The sequence below is a fragment of the Mustela erminea genome, chromosome 12, assembly GCF_009829155.1.
Source record: "Mustela erminea isolate mMusErm1 chromosome 12, mMusErm1.Pri, whole genome shotgun sequence".
Classification (NCBI taxonomy): Eukaryota; Metazoa; Chordata; class Mammalia; order Carnivora; family Mustelidae; genus Mustela; species Mustela erminea.
The window spans coordinates 5,760,224-5,784,609 of NC_045625.1; the positions used below are offsets into that span (position 1 = coordinate 5,760,224).

Here is a 24,386-nt window from a genome sequence, read left to right on the forward strand (position 1 = left end):
TTCCGGGATTCTGATGTGATCGCGGCCTGCTTGAGAAGCAGCGTCAGAGGGCACAGCTCGGGATTCTGGGGCAGCGAGGGCGTCACCCCCAGGCCGCACTGTCCCCTCCCCTCCGGCTGCCGCAGCGGGCACGCAGGTCCTCCCCTGGAAGCCGCCTGTCTGCCCCATGGAGGCAGGGCAGCGGGAAACGACAGGGGATTTCCAGTCTGTTCTAGGACCGAGCCCCTGGGGGTGCAGCCGAACGTCTCTAGTAGGAGTCACTGCTGTCAGTGCGCACAGGTGGGAGGCAGTTAACTAATTTAATGAACAAGAATCACAAAGGGAAAAATGACGAGCAGGAGGAAGAGAGACAGCAGCCCGGAGTCGGTGACTCCCTACAGGATTACAAACATCCATTTCCGTCAGAGAATCTTTATTTTACATGTCTGCATCACAGCGAGAGAATCGAGCCCATACCTCACCCTGATTGGAAGCCCCACCCGGTACGTGTTTACATAAATACTCTTCAGTGATCATTAGTGTTAAAAAAAAGAAATACTGAAAACTCCTGCATCCCAGTCTAACGTGGAAAGCAAATGATATTTACAGACATTTTCTCCCCCAAATAAAACTTATTTCTGGATTAAATGTGTCTGACTTCTTTTGAGGTCACATGACCAGGCAAATCCAATTTATGGTGGGAAAAGCTGCTTAAGGTGCCAAGAACTGCCCCCCCGCCCCGGTTTGGCCGGGATTTGGGGATCCTTTTGTAGTAAGTATCTGAAATGCTAAGAAGGCTGCCCTGCTGCCCCCCACCCCCATCTGATTTGGCTGTCCACTGCACAACCTCAAAGATGGCCCTAAAATGAGCTATCTTGAAGTGAGTGAGCTTTTCTGCCTCACCTCAACCCTTAATTTGTCCAGAACTCCTTCTTCCCCAACGGCCTGCCTGCAGACTTCCTACCCCCGGAACTCCAACAGTCCCTGTGCAACACGACCAGATCCTGGCTCCTACACCGCCTCGTCCCTCTCTCGGTCGGGCTGCCTTCCTCACACAGGGGCTCGGGGGATGCGCATGTCCCACGCCCTAACAGAGAGACACCGAGAAACATTTTCCAAGAATAAGCCATCCAGAGGGGGTACAGGGTAGAGCACAGCCCCTGGGGAGAGCTGGAGTGTTCAGTTCACCTCACCACACTGCAGGTGGGACAAGTATTAGCATCCACTCAGGTGGGCCCCCAGCACCCGGGAGGAAGAAACCTGGAGTCAAGAGCGATCTTTTGGAACATACGGCGTGTTCCAGATAAACGCCTTCTTGGCATACCAAGAAGTACCAAGTCAAAGCCTAAATTCTTTAGTGGGGAAGCTTCTCATTTACCGACTGAATCCTGAACGGGAGAGACAGGTAGCAGCCACGGGCACTGGAGACCGAGCACATTCTCAATCTGTTAGAAGGCCAGGGTGGGTCAGACGAAAGCAAAGGGGGTGACTGTGGAGTGTGGGGCCAGGAGGGGGCTGGGATGCGCTTCCCTTGAAATCCAGCAGCGGGGCAGCACGAACAGTCCCACGGTCCCACGGAGTGCAGGGAGCAGTGCTAACCCCTTCATCAGACCCTCTAATGTTCTGAGAGCCTTCCTGGGGAGAAGACGCCTCCGGCCGTGGGAGGTGGCCCGGATGCCGCCTGCAAGTCAAACGGGGATCTTTCACACTCTTCTGGGTCCGTAAGGACTGGCTCCTGGTAACAGTCTCTTAAGTATTACACCAGAACACACTGGTGTGCGAGGGCCCAAAGCGCAACGTGCAGCATCAGTATGTACACTCTCGAGAAAACTCTCCTTGGCTTAGAAAGTACATCTGTCACACGGCCACCGGGAGAAAATGCTGCAGTGCACCAAAGCCTTCAGCCCCTAGTCCCAGACGGAGCCCATGTGCAATCGACAGCCGTGGGCTGAGGAGGAGCAGGAGGAGGAGGGGGAGGAGGGGGAGGAGGAGTGGTTGGAGGGGGGGGGCAGGTAGTGGAACAAGAGGGAGCAGCCATCCCGAGGAGCTCACAACGCAGGAGCAGGAAGCGCGCCAGGACAGGCACTCGGAGCACGAAGAGGCAGTGCTGCGGGGCTGCCCAGATGTGTCCGGGAGAAATCACACCTGGACATTTTACTAAGTGATTTCTTGGAAGAAAATGGAACTGACTCAGGCTATGATCGGGGAAGCCATCTTTCACACTGGACGGGCCACCAGTCCACCGGAGCTGGAGTCAGCAGGTTCGAACACACGGCTACTGAAATTTTAAAGCATCAAAGAACCTAAGAAACAGGCTGATGGCGTCTTTGGCCACTGTTAGAAGCCAGGATGAAGAGATCAATGATTGTTCCTGCTGTCTAAGTAGTAATTTTCTAGCAAAACATACACACTTTATTACGGGACAACAGACCCTTTCCTTCCTCAAAGCTGGCAGCCGGCCGCCCGGGTGGTCCAGAGCAGCTCTCTCAAAGGAAGCAGGGCAATCCTGCAGAGGCAGAAACGGGGAGCAGGAGCACAAGGCGAAGCTGTAAATACTGCCCATCGCTCTCAGACACACACCCGAGCCTTCCTGCCCGGGGCCCCAAAACGCTGGTTCAGCTGTAGGAGCTCTGCCTCCCGGCGCACCATGTGGGCTGCTGGAAGGACCGGGGCGACCAGCTGGCTTTGGACCCCCGCAGTCACCTCTGCTCGGGAGGAGAGCTGAAGGCGGGTCACAGCGCCCAGATGACGGACACCGGGAAGACGTTTTTACAGGACAGGAAGGAGAGCTCTAACAACCTGCACAAATGTGGGAAAACCAGTTTTCCCAAACTGGGGCTGGGGTTTTGATTTTTCTTGTCACTGGGCCTCACTTCGAACCTCCTGCCAGTTACAATACAGGACTCCGGCAGACTGGTTAGCATTTACTCCTAAATCACGACCTTATCTGGCCTGCACCCTCCCGTTCAGAAGGGTCGCGACCATCTGCAGCTCCTCAGCCACTGTGCGCCTGAGCCCCGAGGCGCATGTGTGGCATCGGGAGCCCGACGCTCTGGCTCCCGGCCTCGCATGGCTGCTGAGGCTCGAGGCTCTGGCAGAGGAAGGTGGGAGCCACGGCCGGCTTGGGGAGGGCAGTCAGGTCAGAGGTGCCCCAACGTGCTCCTCCAGGGCTCCTTCGCTCCCTGGCTTCCAGCAAGTGAATCAAGGACACCTCCGCAGGGACCCTTTCCGGAGGAGGAGGGAGGTTTCATCACACTTCTGGGTCTTACCAGGAAGTCTAGGGACCAGTCAAGAATATCTGCTCGCAGGACGAATGGCAAAGGCGTCCCTCTGAGGGGAGCACCGAGGGGGGTTTGATCACAGTATGAGGCCCATTTTGGAAGTACTGGGACTGTGTTTACGCCAGGAAAAGAGTCTAACATTCCCGACCTCCCTGAAACCCCCTTCTCCGATCGTGTAGCCCCATCTGAGAAAACGGAAAGAAGGAAGACAGAAAGACAAAGCAGCAGTCCCTTAAATAAATACTTAGAGCAAATTTCCTTGCTCCTCAAACTGGGGAAACACATGATCCCTGCCCTCAAATCTGCGGCAAGGCGAGCAGCAGCAGCCTCAGAAGACAGAAGATTCCAGCTCACACCCCATGCCCAGCCAGGACGGAGCCTTTGTGCAGGAAGAGCCGCGCAGAGCACCGAGGGCTAAGGACAGTGCATGAAGAGGACATTCTCCTGCTCCCTTCGTCCGGGACAGAGAGGACAGGAGAGGGACAACTGAGGACAGACTCTTCAGGTGGTGAACCTGGGGAGCTGAGGGCCACCCCCCGAATTCTGCAGTTTCTGAAGGACGCTTCCAAGCCGGGGAGGGGAGAAAACCACCTCCAGAGACGGCTGTCCACCCCCAGCCCCAGGCCCAGGCAGGTGCAGGCTCCTGGCACCCTCGGAAACGTTTCCAACAAGGCCACGGTTCAGCTTCTGGGCTCAGGTCTGGGTCACCATCACTCTGGTGGGGGATTACCGCCCACCTCCACCCCGGGGCCACAGTGGACCTTCTGAGCTCGTCCCACCATCCAAAGGACTTCACTACCAGCTGTACCACTGTTCCCCGGAGGCGGCTGCCCGCGCTCCTCTCCAGGCTCGGAGAGTTTGGAAGGACGCTCTGCTGAGTCTCCGAGAAAGAGCTCGCCATCCCCAGCCCCAGAGAGAAAAGCTGTTCAACACACCTGCTCTCCTGGCAGGCACGCTCCGGGGAGATGGGGACGAGGTCTGTTTCATTCCTGTTAGAAAGCCTACCTGGTTTATAGGAAAAACTTTTTAGTGATGATGATTTTTGCTTGTACTTAAATACCTGCTTAAACACTACCTTGTCTGCCCCCAGCTGCTCCTTTAAGGAAAACTCCTTCCCGTTTCTCCCCATATTTTGATTACACGAAACAGACACAGCCACAGCGAGAGAAGGAAAAGAGGTGGTCCTGCTCTGGGCAGTCAGGGGAGCCAGATGTTTGAGGGAATCCTACTGGATAACGCTTTCTGAGCTTAAATGTACACTTCTGTCCACCCGTTAGACAACACCACATCCGCTTCCATCAAGAAAAGCACTTCCCACCACGGTTCCGGGGCCGTGACTCTGACGGGGATGCTCAGCCCCCAGATGACACAGCCCTTCTGGGAAGAAGACGGCCGGGCCTCTGGAGCTCCTGGTTCCTGGTCACTTTCAGAGTCTGGGGTCAAGGTCTGGGGCAACACTCTGGGCCAGGAACCCCGTGGCAGGCTCCGTACACTAAACTGGGTTTTGACGCTGCCTTCTAAAATAACCTAATTTCATTCATTTTTGTGCCCCAAAGATGCCACGGTGAGCTCCGTCTCTCTTCTAAGTCCCTGCGTCCTGGCTCAGCCCCTGCTCTTTTCCTGCAGCCTCATTCCCGAGCCGGGACCGGCCCCGGCCTCGCGCCGCCGCCGTCCACCAACACTCCTCTCCCTGCTGCCACACACTGGGGGGCACAACTGCGTCTTTCTGGAGAGTTCCCAATGAAGAAAAAGAAAGAAATAGAAACTACAAACAAAGTCTTCCTCTTGTCCTCCTCTGTCTACACGCCCTCCCCACCATTCCCACCTGAAGGAGAATTCTAGCTGCCCATAACCAGCCACAGATCCAGTTTCCATAAAAGAGAGTAAAAAATTAGGTTTCCGTGGCACTTTGTTCCCAGCCGCGTGCTCTGTGGTGTCACTGTCGGGAGGTGCTCCTGCTCACCACTAGGACGAGTAATAAATTAGAGGTTCTCTCGGACAGTCCCAGCCGCCAGGCATGTCCATCACGCGGTGCCCTCCCAGTCGCCCTGGGGTTCCACCGAGCCGTTGGTCACCTTCTTGACTTTCTTCATGTTCTCCATCACCCCTGATGTCGTCACTCTGAATGAAGAGAAAAAACAGAACAATTGGGAAAATCTCGGTCTTTAAGTGAAAGGCCACTGTCACCACGACATGTAGCGGAGTGGCTACATGTCTTTGCTCTGGAATCAGACAGACCCGGGTTCCGGTCCCGACCCCGCTCCTGGCTAGCTGCGTAACCCCGCCAAGCTGCCTGCTCTCCCCCTTCTAAGTATGAGAAATGGTTCCCGCTTCCCAGAACCGTCATCAGGGGAAAATGAGATTCTCCAGAGCATCTTCTCAACAACGCCAGCTGTTACTACTACAATCAACATTGATCTGGCCCTTGCTTTCCGTCGTGGCCTCCACCAGTTCTAATGCTGCCTGGTACGTGACTGTGATTACGAGACCACCACCTGTGCCCTAACCTTCTGAAAAGAAAGCTCAGCAGGGGTAGTCATTCTGAGAGTCATGGGATAGAACCACAGGTTTGGAGGAACCTTCCGGCGCAAAGATTCTCTGACCCTCAGAAATAGACCCAGGCCCTGGGCATGGCTGTCCAGGAGCATGTGGCTGGGCCTCCCCTCTGGGACAGGGGACAGAGGCCTTGCCTCTGTTGGCACTAAGGAGCACTAAGGAGGTCCCACAGAACCCTATACTGAATGTGTAGATCAGAGAGGGCAGAAGGCCGGCTTCAGAGAACGTGCAGAGCCCAGCAGAGCGGCCCTTTCCAGACAGTGAGTCACAACATCTCTCGGAAAGGTGGAATGCAGGAGAAGACAAACTCTTGCCTCACCAGCCGTGAGCTGGACAGGACCTACGAAGGCGCTGGGGCTCTGGGTTGCTTCGCAGCAGAAGACGCCAGGCAGAGAGACTGAGCTCCGCCTGGCAGGCAGGGCTCAGAGCAGTCGCAGGACGGGGAAACTGCTCTGGGTGGGTCTGTACTGTAGACACATGACGTGGCACATTCATCCAAAGCCACCGAACACACACCACCAAGAGTGAGGCCGGAGGTGAGTTACGGACTCTGGACGATCAGGACGGGTGAGTGTAGGTCCATCGACTGTAACAAATGTGCCTACCATCCTGCAGGGGGTGCTGATAACACAGGCGGCGACAGCGGTGGGGACAAGGGGCACCTGGGAAATCTCTGTCCCTCCTGTCCAGTTTGCTGTGAACCTAGAACTGTTCTAACAAACAGAATTAAAAACAAGTAACAAACACACCCACCAGCATCTACCTAAGTACTCGAGAAAACGAGGCACCAATGTGCCCCATGAGGGACCTACAGGAATTTCTGAAACAGTAAAATAAATTCCATCACTCAACTCAGTAGATCTCTCCGAGGACTCTCCTCAACCCCCCGCCAGCTACTGAATCCTTTCACCGATGAATGGTAATTCAGTGGCCCTACAAGGCACATACCTAGAGGCTATCCAGTTGGACCTAAAGGCAAATGAGTGATTTTATGGGGTAAGGAAAATATTTCCCCCTTTATTTCTCCTTTCGTTCCTGCCACCATGTTGCTGCTGTGACCAGGCCCCAAAGCCAGCCAGTCCTCCCCAGAGGTGGGACTTCTCCCAGACAGGAGTCCTCCAGACCTGGGGCTGGCTGTACTTCTGCCAAGTCAGGACAAGGTCGTCTGCCCAGACGAGGCTCTTAGGGGATCTGGGGGATCCTACAGATGCTGTGAGTGTAAACACGGTCCCCGGACAAAGGAAAGCACCCCCTTCGCCATGTGACCCGGCACCACTGCCTGTCAGCTGGCGCGGCCAGGGCCTGAGCCCACCAGGAAGGGTGCACCTCTCCCAGCCCACAGGCACGCACCCAGATCTTGTCCTCTCGGGTTGTCGCTGGACTGGGATATGCAGGGGGAGCAGCTGTAGGCCCAAGAGAACCAGAAGCCTTTCTAGCTCCAGCACAGCTTCGATCAGAGAAGAAATGCACCCTCGAGTCTCCAAGAGTTACTTGCGGTGACAGCAGCTGCTGTCAGGCTGCGGCCCCTCCTGGACAGGACAAGGCTTCCGCACAGCTGGGGCTGAGTACAGCCTGTTCGTCGGACCCGAGTGGGGCTCAGGCTGGGCCTGGGAGACACACCTGCTGCCTGTCTTTCCCCAACAAAACACTGCTTTCCAGCTGGTGGGCCAACTGAGAAAACAAGGCTCGCTCTGTCATGCCGGCCTGGGGCTGGGACGGAAAGGGACAGGAATCAGGGCTCTTGGGGCACCCGCAGCCCAGCAGAAGATGGTCTCCCAGAGCAACATACGAAGCTGCTGGAAACAGGAGAGCTCTGAGCAGGCCGGACGAGGGCTCGGGGTGGGGAGAATCACCCCTGCCTGGGGCTGGGGGCAGCTACGAAGCCAGTGCAGAAGGAGGAGTAGCGGCCAGGCGGAGGGGAGGGAGGGCTGGGGAGCTTCTGAACAAAAGAAATGTAAAGGGAAAATAGCATGCAAGAAACAAAAGAAAGCTCCCTGCGTGGTCAGGGAGTGTGAAGCAGCTGCTGGCAAAGGCAAGTGGCAGGAGGGTCAAGGGCAGGCAGGGCAGGGCCGTGGAGGGCCTTGTCTGCCTTGTCACGGCAGCAGGACTTGACCCTTACGTTTACGCCCGAGTTCTCAGTCCTGGCTCAGGCAGGATGCCCTGGGGACTTAAGAAAGGACAGAGGTACCTGAGCCTCGACACTGAGAATTAGGTCTCCAGGGGAGGGACCAGGGACTCTCCCTCGAAAACACTCCACAGGGGATTCTGGGAGCCAGGAGACCGGACAGGGAGGGACGAAGACCGGGGGTGAGGACATCGGCTGCAGGAAGGCAGGGCGCTGGGGCAAAGCGGGAGAGGAGACGCGACATTAGGTCCCCAAGAAATGGCCACTCACTCCACATGGCCTAAGAAGAGAGGTCTTTAGGGCAACGGCCACGTGCTGGCGAGTGGTGGACGGCAGCGCCCGCAGGGAGCGCGGGGGACACAAGCTTGGGCGCCGGTGAGCGGGTGGTTCGAGGGACCTGAAGCTCAGAGGAAGCAAGTGGCCGGGAGTGGGGGGGGCGGTGTCAGAGGGGAGACGTCGGGGGCGACCTTGGGCTTGGGCGAGCCCTCCCCACGGGAAAAGGCAGAAGCCCCCACGGTCGGTGGAGCTGGGGAGCGTGTCAGCACAGAGGGAGGTCACGGGAGCAGGAGATGGCGAGGCGAACGGAAGCAGAGCGCGACGCGGGAAGGCAGTGATGCCGGGCGGACCCCTGCATCCTGGGTCCCAGCAGGCCGCTGGCAAGGGGCAGTGACACGTGGTGCCCCAGTGCCGCAGACACGGCCTGCCAGCTGCTGCCGACCGCTGTTCCGATGTCGCCGCAGTAAGAAAGGAGCCAGCGACAGCCTGGCAGGCGGGAACACGAGGGCCTCCGGCAACCTCAAAGCTCTGTGGGCACCTCCCTGCGTGTCCCTCTCTGGGGGAAAATGCTGAAGGGGGACAACGGCAGAAAAGCCACCGTGCGAGCAGCGGCTCTCAGAGACCCTACACCTAGGGCGGGAAGGGGCTCTCCAAGCTCTGGGTAGGCAGTGGGCGGCAGCGACCCCAGTCTAACACAAACTCTGGGGACGCAGCCACCCACCCTTACTCCCCGGCTGGGGACGGCGAGGCCAGAGAGGGCGGGCCTGTCCTTCTCGCTCTGCTCAGCCCTTCTCTGCCTGAAGAGCTCCTTCTCACCCTGGTGGCTGAGAGGCGCACCCCTGGCTCCCGGCTCCAGGTGCACCCCTGGCTCCCGGCTCCAGGCGCACCCCTGGCTGCACAGCAGGCCCCGTGGCTGGCTGCATCCGTCCCACTGTTCCCCAGGGGCCCGCAAGCTCCCTGGGGGCCGGGCTGCTGCACTGGCTGCTGCTCCAAACTGCCTACGGGGCTGACCCGGCCGCTCACCGTGGGGCCCACACAGACCCAGTGACCAGCTCCAGGAAGGCCCCTCCGGCCACCAAGCCCAGAGCCCACTCCCGGCAGAGGCTGTCCTGCCTCCAGTGCCAGCTCAGGGAAGCACTTGTGACTGTGCTGACTTTAGGACGGCACCTACGGGAGAGTGTGTGCAGGACAGAGAGAAGGCGCAGGGAAGTGTAACGGAGCTGGAGAGCGGACGGACCCAGTGCTGCCTCCCGCTTCCCTTCTCCATCTAATCGGAGACCCTTCCTTCCCTGGTAGAACCCTGACGATCTGTGCTTGCGACTGAACGGGCCTACTGAACGGGCCTACGGCACACAGGCACCATAAGAAGGAGGGCTTCGGGCGCCCACCCCTCTTCCGCTGCACCATGCTGTGATCTGGGGCCTCAGTGGCCCCTGGAAGCATCTGTTTCTGTAACCAAACCAAACGGCAAAGTATAACCCAGTTGACAAGTGTTTTCTGGACTTGAGATGTGGAGAGGCCTGGGGTGAGAAACAATTCGTCTCTAACTGCTGTCTCCCCTTCTGTTGGCCATCCACTTGAATGAAGGCAGCGTAGTAGAGAAAAGGTTCCCGGCAACCATGAGGCCAGCGTTCTGGATTGGGTGGGCACCTGAGAGAGGCAACTTCCCGGCCCTGGAACCCACCAAGTATTTCTTCCCAGTCTGACATCTCAAGATAGCAGAAAAGAATTCAGATCTCCAAGGACATGCCTAGCATAGGAGGCGGCTAACCAGGTCTGATCACCGAAACTGCACCCAATATTTACTTTTTAATTTGCTGACTTTTTTGTGATAAATTCTCTTACCAAAATGGGTAAGCCTTTGCAAGCTTTAGCCCAAGGAGAGTCATTACAGAAAGAAAAACAGAAAATGACGGGAAGTTGGGTACTTCAGACCACACCTTCACTCTGCGGGTCCCGCACAAGCTAGGTGGGGCTGGGGGGTGGCAGATGCACGGACCGCGGGGCAGGCCGGGGCCAGAGGAAGGGGGGAGCGCTCTACCCGCAGGAGGAGCCCGGCCCGTCCTGGCTCACCTGGCAAGACTCCCAAATGCACTGACTTCAGAGAAAGGGAGTGAAAACACGTAGAAGATAAACTACCCAGAATCTCAATCAATAAGGGCCAGTGAGCGGCCCAGCTCAGCGTTCATGGGCCACTGATGGGTCAGATTCGTTAGGAAGAGGATTTGTTTTGGGACGTGTGAGGCCGAAGGAATATTCCTTTCCACAAAGAGCCAGGGATATGTGCTCTGTGGCAAGGATCAGATGGAGCTCCTTTCGCCAGGAAACACCCTCCACCGGGGACGACAGAGAGCTCCTGTCTTTTTAGAAAACACAAATAATGGCTCTGCTTGCCGCTGGCTTGAGTTATTTCTGGAAGATTTAAGAGGTGCCATCCAGGAAGAGCACCTCCAAGCAGGAGAGAGGGGGGGCAGCCTGGGGCGCAGTGGCGTCCCCGAGGAGCTGCCATCAGCCCTCGCGCTCACCCACAGGTCAGCGTGGACGGCAGGCTGAGGGTGGAGTCCCCACCTCGGCCTGTTCTGCTCAGACACAGCTTGTTAATCCACAGAACTTTCTCTCAGTCAGAGAGAAGCCCCAGAACAATTTCCCTGCTGACTTAAAGGCACATGGCCTCAGTTGGCTCCCCAACTTCTTTTTCTCTTTTTAAAGATTTTATTTATTTATTTATTTGACAGAGAGATAGAGCACAGGTAGGCAGAGGCAGAGGCAGAGGGAGAGGGAGAGGGAGAAGCAGGCTCTCTGCTGAGCAGCGAGCCCAAAGCGAGGCTTGATCCCAGGACCCCAGAATCAGGACCTGAGCAGAAGGCAGATGCTTAATGCAGTGAGCCACCCACGTGTCCCCCAACTTCTTTCTCACAAGCTAAGCAGGACTAGTGCTCCGTGGAAACAGCACCCCCCACTAAACAAAGCCTTCACCTGTGGTTTGACTCTAGCTGGGATACACTCAGCTTTTCCGCCCCTGAAGAGCAGCTCCCTCGCTATCCCAGACGGCTGACACTGAGCCACAGAAAACACGGTGTCACCACAGCACTTCTCCCTTCCAACAGCAGCGTAAGCGGAGGCAAACATCAGATAACCGTAACATTCCGATCTCTCTCCCAGCCCGCCAGAACGAAGGACACACTCCTCCAGTCTCCGCGGCACTCGTGGTCTGTCTAACCACTTCCCCCACTTCCCTGCTCTGATCCGAGCACACAAAGACCCTCCCTAAAACAGTTACCACGTATCGCCAGCAAGAAATAAAAAACCAAAACAAAATTTTTAAAAATTCTGCCATGAGACAAAAATACCTGCACACTGCCTCTGCGCTTCTGGTACCATGGCCGATGGAAAGGACACGGGAACGAACGCCTCCACTGCTGGAGAACATCAATGACCCAGCCAGTCGGCTTCCAGCTGTGAACCCAGGGAAGCCCTGCCGAGGGGCGGGGATGGACAAACACAGCCATCCCGCTGCTGCCTACCCCGCTGCCTCTCACTTGAGCCCGTCCAACCAAGTTACTGGCTCGGATTCTGCTGCTTCTAGAAAGGCACATCTGGCGGCTCTACTGCCTTCCCCTCTGGTATTTGTTCTTCTGTACCGAGAGCTGTTGTCTGGGGCCCATTGGTGAGAGCTGCCTTCCGCTGACTGTTCCTGTAGTGGGGCTGGGCACAGAGAGCTGTCCTATGCTGCCCGACAGCCCAGCAGGGGCCAGAGGCTCAGCCTTTGAACTGGGACAAGTCAAAGGGCCGCCTGCCCAGCTAGGAGCAGCACACTTGAAACTCCGCCTTAACAACCACAACACCTGACCTGGCCCACCATAGTCCATCAGTAAACAAGCCAACAGTCTCCATCACTATTTCTTTTCTAGATAATGAGTGCCCTTTCCTGGAAAACAGGACCCTAAAGTCACTTGCCCTGTGACTCAGAAAAAGCCGACTTGAACACTCGCACAGAGGTCAAGTCGCTGTGCCTGCTGTGAAAACCATTCCGTTATCTGGTGCCAGAGGAGCCTGCAGACAAGCAGCAGACTCAGAGACGACTCAGATGATCACGTTTTTAGACATCAGCTCCCGGAGGCTGGGGCCAACAGGAAGCGGGGCGGCCCATCCCCGGGAGGGCTGAACGGGCCAAGTGGATTCCCAAGTTCTCACCACCGGCTCACTGGAAGCAGGTGCCAGTGACGCTGGGGGATGCTTAATCGGAGGGCTGGTTCCACTTCCCCTGCAAAGACGGAGCGATCTTGGCAGACACTGTACTTCAAACTGAGTAAGACAGCCTGCGGCTCAAGTGTCCATTTCCTTCTGCTAAATATAGAGGTAACACCTCGGGAGCAACAGAACGCAGGGAGAAGGCGCTCCGACTCCCAACTCCCACCGTGCTGTCTGGCGGGGTCCGGGGGCCGAAGGAGGAAGGACACGAGGGGAGACTGCTTACACGGATTCCATTTCCAGGTCATCCTCCTGAGAAAGCTGTAGGTAGGGGTTATCTGAAGCCGGACGGAATTTACAGCCCGTTAGAACAAAGAATACCAGCGTGGCCATTTCGTCCAGGAGCTGCGAATTAAAACCCACCCCGAAAAAGGGATTATTAGCAAGGCTGTTCTTCTGAAAGCAGTGGAACTAAAACTGGTGCAGTACCCGCCCCCCAACCAAAGGTCAGGGCAGAGCCTCCTCACGAGGTGGGTCAGAGCCCCAGCTAGGAGCATTCTGCCTGGGGATGACGGTTAAGACCCCAAGCTTTAATCAGTCTTCACCAGAATCTTTTAAGAGCTCCTTTTAGCTCCACATTTCCCGTAGTGCCCTCAGCACCAAGCGGGCACCTCAAGGAAAAGCGTCATTGCTGTGCCCTCCGCCCGGAACTGGTGCAGCACCGAGTGCCGACTACACGTCCTGGCGAGAACAAGAAAGGGAACAGGCTCTAGATCATTCGGTGGTTTCCCCTAGGAGTCAAGGAGCTCGAGTCTTCGGCAAAGACACTGTATTACTGAAATACTCGTGGGTAAAGAAGGGCGTTCTGGATTCTGAGCTTTCCTGAGCCCCGTAACTGAAGGAAAACCACGTCTCCTTGCGTTTTAATTATCCAGGGCGAGGCTCACACTCTCTGCCTGAGGCTTTTTTCTTCCAAGTCTTGTAAAATTGAAAACTAAAATCAATAATGCAATTACTTCCAGATTTTTCATGTAATCCAGCAGCTTTCCTGGGCAAACAGATCATCTTAGCTGTGGGCCAGAGGTGACAGGAGTGGCCACTGCCTGATCCCTCCTGAGCGACCTCACGTTAAGTTACACCCCGAACCCTCCCCTTCGGCCGCCCCCCCACCCCTCCCCCGCACCCTGCGCCGTTCCCACACACGAGCCCCGCACCTGGTAGAGCCATTTCCACTGGAACGGAACGGCGAGCTTGAGGAGGAATGCGATGATCCTGGTGAAGTATATGTAACACACGATCTACGGGGCAGGGATAAAGAAGAAATGAAATCAACATGGAAAGGACAGCATCGCTTCTTTCCAACATCTTGCTGTCACAAAGGAACAACAAAAGAGAAGACAGAATTCCCTGAGGAAAATCATTTGACACTTAAGGTGCTAATTAATAAACATGGCAGAGACAGCTTCTCTGGCCACCCCACTCAAAAGGACTTGGCCCTCACCTCTAGGGGACCACCCACCCGACGTGGGGAGGACAAGGCATCCGGTGTGGCTGCTCTGAACTCTCACACCTTCTTCGCCTTTTCCACATACACGACCCACTGACTTCAATCCCCAAAGGGCAGGATTTTTTCTTCCCAGGCCCTGAGGCATGTTTCCGAGTAGTGATTGCAAAACACAGCCCTCAGGGCCCACACCCGCAGGGCGTACCTGAGTACTGAGTATCAGAGTAACACCGAGTATTCTAGTAAGGGAAGATGTGGCAAGGATTCCCCTTGACGGCCCCTGGGGCCTGGACTGCTCCCTGGGACCGTGCCCAGGGAAGGACCTGTCCAGCCCACAGACGGAAGAGGGCTCAGAAACTTTCTTTTAGGAATCAGGAAGCGAACTCTTGAAGAGCTTTTGTCTTTGTCTTAATAATCTTTGTCTTAATAATTTACAGCAGGTCCTGTCTTTTGGTGTCTGCTCATAGGGACTTTTTTCTCATTTTTGCAAATGACTAAAACAAGCCAGCCAAGGGGCTGCTCTGTCTGGCCTGTGCTTGGAAGGGCACCCAGAGAAACAAGCCCCGAACCGTTAACGGGAATCACCTGGGGGAGGGGAGGGACGAAGGGGTAGAAGATCAGGGTCCCTTTATTGTAAGAAAACATCAAGACTGTATTACTTTTCCGAGTATTTAAAGCCAAATTTAAACCTAACATTTAAGAAGGCGTGACTCAGCGGTTTAATTTCTCCGATCAAAAGACACAATTTGGTTTGATAAAACGAAATCTGCACGGCCCAGGTAGCACATCTCGTGCTTCTGCCAGTTCTTTGGAAGTTCATTTGTTCTACTCCTTGAACTGATCTTATTTACAGATTCAAGGTTTTTGGTTTTTTTTTTACTCACCAAGACGTAATAGTGTCTGAAAAGTTTCAGCTTTGCTAAGTTAATAGCAGCTAGGGAAAAGAAAGAACAGAATGACAGGCACATTAACGTCTTTTCTCATTTTTAAAAGCAAGTGACATTCAAGTGCCCTCTGTTAGGAGGCCAAGTCTAATGCAGATGAGTACTGCCCAGGGGCACATCTATATTTCTGGAAAAGCATCAGCTTGGAAGGATCACCACCACCCTCCCCCAAGCAGGAAGAATCCAGGAGTTATGGGAGCCAATGCAGCTCCCCATTCTGGGCTCAGGAGCTTTCAGCTTGCCATGCTGGGGGGTATACTGACGCCACAGAAATCGGCAGACACTAAAAATCAAGCCACCCCTGCCCCCAAAAGCCAATGGTAAACATTTCAGCTCTGTCCTGGCGGCTGACAGAGCTGCGCTCCCCACTAGGACCAATCTCAGGTGGGGCCCTGGGCATCCCACTAGCTGAGGGTCTAAATTCAATTAACCCACAAGTACATCTTGCAAATTTCGCTTGTAACCAGCCCTTTAAATACAACCCTGCTGGCTGTGTCCTACCTTTGGATCGCTCAAGGTCAGGGAGCCAGGACAGCTAACTTCCTGCCACCGCCTATGGCCATGAAATATTGATGACCACAGAGGGTAGCCTGGCTCCCTCCCCGATTAGCAAGCTTTTCATTCATCATAAACCTTCCTGCAGGAGGCAAATTAATTTGGCTTAATAGCATTCAATTACTGGTTCCGTTAAGAATGGCGCCGTGGGTGGAGAAGGTTCCTCTTCCTTTCCCCCCTCCTCTGGCTCATGATTAGTGGGGGGCAGTCAAACTCAGGGTTCCAAAAGAAATTCCTGGAATCCTAAATTAATCTTCAATGTGATGATCAGCTAAGAGTACGTGCAAGAACCTTCTGGGAGAAACTGAACGCCTCCATTGAGGAGAGGATGAGAAAATCTTCAGAGCAAATCTAACTCTCCAAGTTGAGAGGCTGTAACACCCAGGTGTGGAGCCGGGTTGGACACATGCACGCAACGTTAGAGGAAGCCCTATGAAGCTTTCTTAACTGGCAGTTTTGTTATTTTTAAATAAAATTAGATCTCTCTGGTTCACATCCAGTTTGCCATTCATTCTGGCCCTGACCAGGCTCTGGGATGCAGCCGACCCAAGATGGGGCAGCTGTGGCCTTTGCCCCAAGCGGCTGCCGTCCCTCAGGGAAAAGGAGATGCTACACGCCCAGTGCAAGGGGCACAGGATACCCAGTGAGTGATGGGAGCGCACAACGCAAGCAGGTGCTCCTGCCGGTCCGGGGGCGGGGGGGAGGGTGGGGGTAGGAGAAGTTCCACTGAGGACCAAGGGTTAATTAAATCTGAGAATTCTGTGTCAAGCTAAGCTACCACGGATTAAATGCTTCACACATTTGCATGAACCAGTATCCTTTTGTGTGTCTTTCCGCGTGGGCATTTGCTGCTCCGGTGGTCAAGGAAATGCACCCCTCCCCCGGCCCTGAAGCGAAAGAGTTCTTGAACACGAACACTCAGTTCTCTTCTTTGTGAACAACCAAGGAAGAACATTAACACTTACACCGTTAGGTAATAAAAAAATGCTTGAAAAGTCTCTTCTGAATTTCGTTTGCTGAAATCCTTGCCACATCCTGCCCTGGCTTCACCAAGCACCATCAGCCAGCCAGAAGGAAGTGTGAGGGATTTAGTGCTGGATGTTAAGGTCCCAGGCAGGCTGGGCTGCTCTGCCCGCCCAGAAACGGGCTCCCGACCTAGACCAGGGGCCCAGGGGTGAGAGAGGGGATTCCCAGAGGAGCTGGTGCCTCAGAGAGGCCTGGGAGGGCTCGGGAGGGAGGAAGAGCAGATAGGCCAGTGGAAGGCACTTGGGAAGAGCAGATACAAGGGCTCAGGGCTGAGAGGCCCCTGCGCGGGGAAGAGGAAGCTGGCAGCTGGACCGTGGAGAGACCAGGTCACGGACTGGACCACAGGGAGAGCCGAAAATAGAGCCGATGCAGAAGACCACCAACCATCCTCCTCGGCAGAGCCGAGGGCACCAGAGAGCCTCTGAAGGGTCTGAAGCCGGGGGTGCCTTGATCACATCGACATTCGAGAACAATTTCTCCGCAGAAAGGATGGAAAGAGCCCAGAACGAGAGCCCAAGAGAGCCCAACTGCAGTGTAAAGCCTGGAACTCGCGGAGGTCCGTCTGAACGGTGGTGAGGCCCTTCTCGATTAGTGAAGACCCCGCCTCGGAGGCTGGCGGGGGAGACGGACAGACTAGGTAAGTCTGAAGGTCCCCTCCCTCCCTGCCAGGGCCAAGAATTCGGGGCTGACGGGGAGGGAGGCCCGGGGGTGAGGGCGCTGCAGGGTGAAGACCGTGGGGGAGGGGAAGGGTGTGGAAGGCGCCACATCTCACATCTCCCTGGAGCCAGGGGCCACCATGTCGCACCCTCCAGGCTGCTGTAAGACATCCTGAACTGAGTCAGGCCACGGAGCGCCTCAAATATGAGCCTGTGCGCCCAAGCCCCCGCGCCCCCGCCCCCGCGCCGAAGCCGCACCACCGCAGGACACGGGTGAGGACGGACAAACAGACCTGGGGACCATCGGTGCTGCCTCTAGGACAGGCAGCCCCAGTAAGTGAAGCTCAGTGTCACCTGCAAAACCCAGCAGTCACGACAGAGGTCACTTCCAGTCACACACGAGACATACCGCTGGCCGAGCTCCGGGGGCCAGGCCCCCACCTGCGTGATCCAGTCCCAGCCACGGCCGCGAAGGCGGGGAGGGAGCCCACGTACTGAGCTTGGAAATAAGTAGGCAGCAGCACAGGACCCGCACATTTGAACACCTTGGGTTCAAGTTCCAACTCTGGTGCTCCCCGGCTGTGTGACCTCAGAAAAGCCACTTAACCTCTCTGAGCCTCAGTTTCTTCATCTGTCCAACAAGGATAACAGCGCCTACCGTAAGGGTTGTTGGCAGAGGTGAGGAGACAGTGAGTGCGTGGAAAGCAAACGGCCCCCAGTAAGCACGCGTCCCATGTCTACTGCTTCCGCACGAGAGTTATATAGCATCGACCCAACACCAACTGGGTCGCAGACTCCTGCAGCGGCTGCCACACCCGCCGGGAACCCAGGCTCCAGTGAGCGCGACCGGACGGAGCGGGAACGCGGGGGCTGCCATCTGCACACGATGCGGTCAGCCTGGAGCAGCGGGGATCCAGCCCCGGAGGGGAGGCCTCACCAGCATTACGCGAGGAGCAGCCAGCAAGGCAGCACGTCGCAGCCCGGGATCCCAGGCCTCCTCCTGCTTTTTTGCCAAAAGAGCTGTCCCTGGAGTGGCGGACGCTGCCCAGCTTGCTGCTCGCTGGCTCGAGGCAGGCCGGCCTCCCACGGGAACAGAGGCTCCTCGAGTCTGGGCTGACTATTTCTGACCCCATCACCACAAACAGCAAATATGGTCAAAGAGTGAGTCTGTTGGGAGGAAAATGCCTCGAACGGGAGCCCAAAGCCCCACATTCCAGTCACTGCACTGTCATGGCTGCGTGTGCCTGGGCCTGGCCCGTCCCTCCCAGGCATGGGTCTGCTCGTGGTCAGGATGTTTTCATGGCACTGGTTTTTCCGGGGTGAGCACCAGAATCACCCTGAGAGCTTCTCCTAGAACACATGCCCGGCTGCCACTGTTACAGAACTGGACTTAGCCAGAAGGACTTTGAAGAGCTCCCAGGGAACGGGGAAGGAGGGGGCGGGGGGCAGGGAGGTTGTGCACCTGCTCTAGGAGCTCCTGCGAGGCCCACCTCCTGCTATGGGTGCCGCCACTCTCCCTCCAGAAAATGGCCAGGACTCTGGATTTTGGCAACTATTTTTTACTGATGAGAACAGAACAAGTGCCCACAGAGGCAGGAAGTGCCCAGCTGTTTCAAATAATTACCAAGGCGGGGGCGCCTGGGTGGCTCAGTCAGTTAAGCGTCTGCCTTCGGTTCAGGTCATGATCCCAGGGTCCTGGGATCAAGTCCCACATCGGGCTCCTTGCTCGGCTGGGCGCCTGATTCTCCCTCTGCCCATTTTGCCTGCCACTCCCTCTACTGTGCTCTCTGCCCCCCCCCACCCCCATAAACAAATAATTTAAATCTTTAAAAACACACAAACAATTACCAAGGCAGCCATCTCTGTGACCAGTATCAAGAGCAAAGGTACCCCAGCTAGAGGAGATGCTGTCCCTTCCCTAGACTTTACCTTTCCTCTGTACCCCCAGGAGGAACGAGGGGGCTGGCAAGAAGAGAGATGGCCCCTTCCTCCCCAGTGGACTCGCCTGGACGGTCCTGAACCACGACACTGGTTGTCAGCATCGGCGGAGTGAGGGACCGTGTGCCAGGCACTTCTCATGCTTCATCTGGGGTAAAAACCCCGTGAAGGAACAACCGCTGTGACCACTGCCTCACAGAAGAAAAACTAAGGCCTGGAGAAGTTTAGCAGATTAGCCAATGTCACACAGCTTTTAAGGAGAAAAGCAAGTACTCAACACCCAAGTCCACAGCTCTCTAAAGACCACATTCTCAATGCCTACACTCTGCACTAAGAGAAAGGCAATTCACAGCTTTGTAATCCCCTGCCAGCCCACGGCTCAAAATGCCGGGCAGTGCCCAGGAGCTGCCAGCAATCCATCTTGAGGAGTTAATACTGGGTGATTTACGAGGCACACGGAAGCAAAGGCCCGTGACAGTCTCTTCAAGGGTGAAACATTTCCAAAACAATCCTTCTCTGGGTATAAAGAAAGCCCCGAAGCTTAAAACCATCCCCACCTACCCCAAATCCTTTTCTCCTGCTTCCTCCCTGCCATGCTTCAAAGGGAATTTTGAGTCAAACACAAAAATTACAGAAATAAGGATGCTAGCAAGGCCTGGCTGGCATCAGCGTTGCTCTGACTCACTGTCAAGCTCAGTGGCTCTACGGTCTGCTTAAGCTCCAAGTTCAAGCTCCCCCTGCTGACGGCGGGGTTGGGGCGGTGGGGAGGTGGCACAGCAGCTGCCCCCACTTTTGTGGGCAAGCATGGGCCTGGAAGCCAGGCCACACACTGACCTGAGACCACGCTGGCCTGAAACTATCCATTTTGGGGAGATACCAGCTCAGCAGGTGGCCTCTGGCCTCCACTAAGGAGATCCCACCAACCCATCTCGTGAAGACAGTATGAGGAGCAAGCATGGGGAACGGCTGTGTAAGACAAGAACTCTGGGGGGCTCAGTGGGTTAAGCCCCTGCCTTCGGCTCAGGTTGTGGTCGCGGGGTTCTGGGATCGAGCCCCAAGTCGGGCTCTCCACTCCGCAGGGAGCCTGCTTCTTCTTCTCTCTGCCCTTGATCTGCCTACTTGTGATCTCTCTCTCTCTGTCAAATAAATAAGTAAAATTAAAAAAAAAAAAAAAAAAAAAAGACAAGAACTCTGTAGAGAAGGAAACTCTGATTTTCAAATGGTTGAAGGTCCTGTGAAAAGTGGTTCAAAATACATTTCCAGGGGTTCCTGGGTGGCTCAGTCAGTGAAACATCTGCCTTTGGCTCAGTCATGATCCTGGAGTCCAGGGAGCCTGGCACTGGGCTCCCTGCTCAGTGGAGAATCTGCTTGTTCCTCTGCCCCTTCCCCTGCTCGTGAACTTGCATTTTCTCTTTCCCAATAAATAAATAAGACTCTGTCTTTGGCTCAGGTCATGATCTCATGATGTAGTCCTGTATGGGGCTCTCTGCTCAGCGGGGAGCCTGCTTTCCCACCCCGCCCCCGCCTCTCTGCCTACTTGTGCTATCTGCCAAATAAATAAATAAAATCTTTAATAGACAAATAAATAAAATCTTTTAAAATATATGTATTTTAAATATTTTTAAAATTTTAAATATTTAAATATTTTAAATATAAAAAAATATTTCCAATATACATTTAAAACAATTATCCAAAGTTAGAATTAATTTTAAAAGAATGGGGAGGGGAGGGACTTATGGAGAAAAATGAACCTCTGACTAGCTCAGAGTGATGGAGGGAGGGAAAAGCAATGAAATGGTCCAGGATCATGGAACATGACAGAGGTAAAGGGAAGGAGAAAACAGAGCAGAGTTTATGGGCTTGTTTGTTTGTTTGTTTTTAAGATTTTATTTAGTTGACAGAGAGAGATCATAAGTAGGCCGAGAGGCAGGCAGAGAGAGAGGGAGAAGCAGGCTCCCTGCTGAGCAGAGAGCCCGACCCAGGGGTTGATCCCAGGACCCTGAGATCATGACCGAGCTGAAGGCAGAGGCTTAACCCACTGAGCCCCCCAGGCACCCCCGGAGCAGGGTTTGTTAAGGTTGTCAAGAATAAGGCTTCCTTCAAGAGATACCAAGTGAAATTAAGAAGACAACGAGAGGGTAAAACTGATTATTATGCCAGGAAATGCTTGGTAAAAGATAAAAGTAAGTAAAAAACACCTCAATACAGGCGACGGTTCGTGTAACCGACAGAGGTGTCATGTATCAGCTTGCTTATGCCTGCAGAGGATACGACGGTTTGGGGACAGCTTACGCTCATGAACTCCCAAAGTACGGTGGGAAGGTTGGCCTGACAAATTACGCCGCAGCGCACTGTGCCGGCCCGCTGCTGGCCCGCAGGCTCCTCAACAGGTCTGGCATGGACAAGATCTAGGAAGGCCAAGTGGAAGTGACTGGAGATGAATACAATGGGGAAAGAAGCGTTGATGGTCTACCTGGTCCCATCACGCGCTATCTGGATGCAGGGCTTGCAAAAACTACTGCCGGAAATTAAGTTCTGGGGCCCTCCAGGGAGCAATGGATGGAGGCCTGCCTATCCAAGAAGAAGTGGATCTGTCCCAAAATGGCTCTTGCCCAAGAGGAAGATCGGGTAGCTCGGAAGAAGGCAAGTTTCCTTCCAGCTCAGGAGTGGGCTGCTGAGAGCTAATAACCAAACCACAATTCTCTATGAAGATTATTTCAGATAAAGATAGTAATAACCTTATTCATCAAGTAGCAAAAAATAAAAAGGTAAAAAAATAATAAAACAATGAGGAATGGTAAAAATTCACCAAACTGAACAGGTAAGGACTATGCACCTTATTGTAAGCAAAAGTTACTGTAAAGGAACAAGAAGGGGTGCCTGGGTGGCTCAGTGGGTTAAAGCCTCTACCTTCGGCTCAGGTCATGATCCCAGGGGTCCTGGGATCAAGCCCCACATCGGGCTCTTTGCTCAACAGGGAGCCTGCTTCCTCCTATCTCTCTGCCTGCCTCTCTGCCTACTTGTAATCTCTGTCTGTCAAATAAATAAATAAAATCTTTAAAAAAAAAAAAAAAAAGGAAGAAGAAAAAGAAAGAAGTAAAAATGGCCCAAGAGACTGGCTGACAGCCACAGGGAAGACTGTAAGATCTCTGCCATCACATCTGGTGAGTTTCTGTTCTTGTCGCCCTTCTCCTCTAGAAACACCAAAGGCCCTTTGTAGGTGGGAGGTGGGGTCCTAAGGACCCAGGCCGACCTGACTCTGCTCCCGTCCCCACCAGCCCGCGGCTCGCATGGCTCTGGACGCCTCCCTAGTCTGACATCACGGCTGGGGCTGGGCTGAGCCAAGGAGCACGCCGCTCCCTGCCTGTCCATGGCACAGACTCGAGGTTGGCAATGAGCCGGGTGAGGAAGCAAGTCAGATGTCCCACTGCATCCTGACACAGGCTGGCCAACAGCGGACAACACCTTCTCCATAAGAGAACCACATCTCCCCAAATACTGTGGTAGGTAATCAACCGAGAAGCATTGGTTTCAACCGTGACTCAGGACTTGCAGAAACCAAATCCAAGCCAAGGCCCCTGGGCAGAACCCTGTCCCAGACCAGGAAGGACACACCGATTCATATTGCAAACCAAGCCTGCTGGGTGGCCAGGGGCCCCCCAAGACAGCAAGGGGCCCAATGTTTTGAAGGCCTAATAAAAAAAAATGGCAATGTGTGCATGATGTGGCTGCTTCTCAGGCTGGGGATATACACAGTGGCCTCTCTGCTTTTGGTTATGGACTATATTAATTCAGGCTGTAACAATGGTTGATTATTTTGAAATGTGGAGCAGAGCTATGATTTTATTAACGGCATTAAAGGAAGTTTGGGTGATCTGCTAGGGGAAAGTAATGAAAACAGGGTTTTGGTGATTAAAAGAAATGATAAATCACTGCAGTAAGCCAGTCTAATCGAATACTTTCTTTCACCTTACTTCTTCGTAACAGCCTATTTGGCTATAGTTTTACCCTTTGCGGGGTCATGGACTCCTTTGAGATTTGCGAAAAGCCATGAACCCTCTGCCCAGGTAAATGCTACATGCACAAAATCTCACCCAGTTTCTAGCGCCTACACACCCCTTCCCCTAATGCACTCATGGATGGAAAACGTGGGACCTAGAGAGCTGGCCACAACCGGACATGAGGCGGCCTTGAGTGTAGGACAGAATGCCAGACGGCCCCCACCCCGATGGCAGGGGAACCTTTTTTTTTTTTTTTTTTAAAGATTTTATTTATTTGACAGATAGAGAATCACAAATAGGCAGAGAAACAGAGAGAGAGGGGGAAGCAGGCTCCCTGCGGAGCAGAGAGCCTGATATGGGGTTCGATCCCAGGACCCTGAGATCATGACCTGAGCCGAAGGCAAAGGCTTAACCCACTGAGCCACCCAGGCGCCCTGGCAGGGGAGCCCTCTGAACTACTGCATCACACAGGCCGGAGAGAAAGCCTTCTTGGCCCACCAGCACGCCACCTTTCTGGAGCAGAGGGCTGTTTATGATGCTCTCATGGTAACGGCTTCAGACTTCAGGCTTGGGAGAGGATCATAAACATATGCTCCAGCTCCACACCCAGGGCCAAAAGGAAGGATGAAAATTGTATGAGAGACCAGATAAAGGGCATCTCATTTTTTCTGCCTCTTCTATGCTGTTATCCTGAAAGCCTGCTCCAGAGTGGGCAATCCCAACGCTATCTTCAAGGGCAGGGCAGAAAACAGAACCGAACAACTCTGGAGGAACTCATGCCCGCCCAGGCGGCACCCAGTCCTAGAGCCCTCCCCTCGTGCTGGGGCTGGGAGGCTCCTCCTTCTCTGCACCTCCTTCTCACCCTAGGGCTTTTGACCTAGGGCTTCCTGGTCTGGCCTAGTATACCGCATCAGTGGCCCCGGGCACCTTAGTTTCTCCTGGGAAAATGTAAACAAAGATTGGAGAAACCTGAGATTATAGCCAGGAACTGAGTCAAAGGAGTCAGGGAAGACAGTGCTTATAAACGTCAGCCCCAGTGCAAATGTAAAACCCGGAGCGCTCCTGGTCAACGGACGGCAAGTCATGTTAAAGGCCGTCTTGTTAGTGAAAGAAAAGCACAGGGTCCTATTAGAATAATTAGGTACAATATCAGAGCAGATAACGGTGCAAAAGCTATTGCCCCTAATCAAATGACAACACAGTCCTGGACACAAAAATGGAGTTCCAAAAACACTTACAAGAGGTAAGTTGTTAGATCTATGCAAGCCTTACAGTTTTCAAAGTGCTCAGTAAGGGGTGAGCAGTCAGTGGTCAGTATCACTCTGTTACAGATACGAATCTCTTTAATGTCTAA

General features: G+C 54.4%; 1 protein-coding gene and 1 pseudogene across 1 annotated transcript in view; one reads left to right on the forward strand and one right to left on the reverse strand.

The window, feature by feature from the left end:
• Positions 1–391: 391 nt before the first annotated feature.
• Positions 392–24,386, reverse strand: part of GPR107 (G protein-coupled receptor 107) — a 76,314-nt gene continuing 52,319 nt past the window's right edge. Inside the window, exons 15-18 of the mRNA XM_032306529.1 lie at positions 14,797–14,846; positions 13,623–13,706; positions 12,695–12,813; positions 392–5,381 (exon numbers count right to left, since the gene is read on the reverse strand). Of these exons, the coding sequence (XP_032162420.1) occupies positions 5,285–5,381; positions 12,695–12,813; positions 13,623–13,706; positions 14,797–14,846 (350 nt within the window). The 3' untranslated portion in view covers positions 392–5,284. The remainder of the gene's footprint in view (positions 5,382–12,694; positions 12,814–13,622; positions 13,707–14,796; positions 14,847–24,386) is intronic.
• On the forward strand, positions 17,827–21,709 carry LOC116570242 (annotated as a pseudogene).